General features: G+C 52.6%; 1 protein-coding gene across 1 annotated transcript; it reads left to right on the plus strand.

The window, feature by feature from the left end:
• Positions 1–650: 650 nt before the first annotated feature.
• Positions 651–1,790, plus strand: ETH_00000355 (uncharacterized protein; the record flags this gene model as incomplete). The annotated part of the gene is made up of 1 exon (XM_013373913.1): positions 651–1,790. The coding sequence occupies one exon, from the start codon at positions 651–653 to the stop codon at positions 1,788–1,790; it is 1,140 nt and encodes a 379-aa protein (XP_013229367.1).
• Between the last annotated feature and the right edge of the window lie 1,104 nt (positions 1,791–2,894).

Here is a 2,894-nt window from a genome sequence, read left to right on the forward strand (position 1 = left end):
GCTAGCTGGCTATCTAGCTAGCTAGCTGGCTAGCTGGCTAGCTGGCCAGCTAACTGCGTAGCTAGCGGGGTAGCTGTCTAGCTCGTTCGTCATTTAGCTAGCTGACTAGCTAGCTGGCTAGCTTGCCGGCTAGCCAGCTATCTAGCTAGCTAAATGGCTAGCTAGCCAAACGGCTAGCTAGCCAACTAGTTAGCTAGCTAGCTAGCTAGCTAGCTAACTAACTAACTAGCTAGCTAGCTAGCCATTTGTGCTGCTGCTGCTCAGGTCTTTTTTACCCGGTGTCCCGCCGCCTTTCGCAAGCCCTTTGGCTGACTGAATTTATACCAGAGATTAAAACCCTCGCACTAGTGGGTGGTGAGTTGCTGCTGCTGCTGCTGCTGCTGCCGCTGCTCTTTTTGCTGCTGCTGCTGCTCTTTCTGCTGCTGCTGCTGCTGATGCTGGCGCCGTGTGTGGCCCTGCAGCGCAGCTCTGCAACTATTAGCAGCGAGGCAGCCCTCGAATCAACTGCTGCAGCTGCAGCAGTTGGTGCTGCTGCTGCAGCAGTTGCTGTTGCTGCTGCGGCAGTTGCTGCTGCACAGCTCGTGGTAGTAGTTTCAGCAGGTGTCTCGCATGCATTTGGCTGTTTCGCATACGTTAAACATGTTGCCACAATGACCTTTGCAGGTCTGCTGCTGCTGCTGCTGCTGTCGCTGCTGCTTCCAGGAGTTGCTCGTAATCGGGAACTGCAGCAGCAAGTGCTGCAGCTGCTGCAGCAGCGCGCGGACAGCCAGCAGCAGCTGCAGCAGCAGCAGCGCGAATTTGCTGCACTCAAGAAGCGCCTCGCGAAGCTGGTCCAGAGGCGGCCCCTCGTCATCCTTTCAGGCCCACTGCAGCAGCAGCAGCAGCAGCAGCAGCAGCAGCAAATGAGAGAGGCCCTGCGCGCGCTAATTGACCGCTTTTCTGTCTGCGACTATTTGGCATTTCGCATTCCTGTTTCTTCTTTTGTCTCCTTTTGCTGCAGCACAACTGCTGAGGGGGCCCCCGTTGCTGCTGAGGGGCCCCTCTGCATCCCTGCAGCTCTTTTGGCTGCTCCTGCTGCTGCTGCTGTACCCTTACGGGCAGCAGCAGAAGCAGCAGCAGCAGCAGCAGCAGCAGTGGATCGCAGGGACAACACGGGCATCTCTACCCGTGAATGCAGGCGGTTTGATTTGCTGCTGCCGGGACAGTCGCAGTGGCTACAGCAGCAGCAGCAGCAACAGCAGCAGCAGCAGCAAGTCGGCAGCACCAGCAGCAGCAGCAGCAGCAGCAGCCTGGGAACTGCTCCCTCCGGCCAGTCTGGAGCCAATCCTCTCTTCCAGTTTCTCCCAGCGTTCTGGTGCTACTGCGGCTCTTGCAGCAGCAGCAGCAGCAACAGCAGCAGCAGCAGCAGCAGCAGCAGAGGTGTGCAGCGTCTTGTAGTTCCTGCTGCTTCTCTGTGCAACGATAATGCTGCAATGATTGCATGGGCAGCAATTCAATACATGCAGGCCCACAGAGGGGCCCCCAAAGGGGGGCCCCCCCAAGGGGGGCCCCCAAGGGGAGCCCCCCAACACAGGGGGCCCCCAGGGGGGGGCCCCCAAGAAAGGATAGTACCCTCTGTGAAGCCAAAATGGGACGGAGGGGGTCCCCTGCTGCAGCCGTTGGTAGCAATGGATTTGGTGCTGCTGCATGCGTTGCTGCAACAGCAAGCCGCGGGGGCCCCTGCTGCCTTGGGGGCCCCCCAGCAGCAGCTGGGGGCCCCCTTTGCTGCTGCAGAGCCAAACTGGCCTTAAGAGTTCCTTGCTGCACTTTATTTTCCAGTGTATGTACACCGCGGTTTCCTCTTTTTTACTAAAGCCAAAACAACCATCAAATGCATGTATAAATATATTATCTTAAAACTCAAAACAAACAAATTAATTAACTAATTAATTAATTAATTAATAAAAGAACAAATAAATAAATACATATACATATATGTATGTCTTATTCATGTCTTTACCTGCTCCCACGTGTATGCTTATGACGTTTATTTACTTTATTTTATTTATTTTAATCATTTAATTGATTTGATTTAATTAATTTAATTAATTTTATTTATTGTATTTATTTGTCTCTGTAGGCGGTGGGAAGAGAACTGGTTTTGCTGCAGCGAAAGAAGTGCTGCTGCTGTCGCGGGGTGTATGTACACCTCAGCAGCGCGCAGTGACCAGTGGTCAATTTGCTGCTGCAGCAAGCGGCTTTAGAGCAGCAGAAATGGCAATTAAATTAAATTAAGTTAAATTAAATTAATGATTTTAAATTTAAAGTCTTTGATTTAATCCGGGAGAGGCGGTCCCCCCCCTACTGCGAGATTGGGGTGTCTGTACACCCGGAGAAGGACCTCTGTGGTTTTATTTTCTGAAAATAAATTAAAATCAAAACTTTTATTCTTTTTAAAGGCCCCAGCAGCTGCTGCTGCCTCTACACTGCTGCTGCTGCTGCTGCTGCTGCTCGGGTGTACATACACACGAATGCAGCCGCCACAGCAGCGCGGCGGGGAGTTCAGGAGGCAGCAGCAGCAGCAGCAGCAGCCCGAAAAAAAATTAAATATATTTAATGAAATATTTTAAACATTTTGAGCTTTGTGATGTGCAGTTGCTGCTGCAAGTTGGCAGTGAGCAGCAGCAGCGCGGGGGCTGCTGCTGCTGCTGCTGCTGCTGCTGCTGCTTCCCAGCCCTCACGCTGCTGGCAGCAGCTGCTGCAGCTCCCGGGGTTTCTGCTGTCTCTTTTCTTTTCTGGCGCTGAAAACTCTGTCGACTTGAGAAGTATAATTAAAGTTAGCAGCAAAAAGAAGTTGGAAGCAGCTGAAAGCGAGTTTGTGGGTTGGTCTGTGCAGCAGCAGCAGCGCAGCAGCA

This window comes from Eimeria tenella, genomic scaffold (genome assembly GCF_000499545.2).
Source record: "Eimeria tenella Houghton genomic scaffold, Eth_scaff181, whole genome shotgun sequence".
Taxonomy (NCBI): Eukaryota; Apicomplexa; class Conoidasida; order Eucoccidiorida; family Eimeriidae; genus Eimeria; species Eimeria tenella.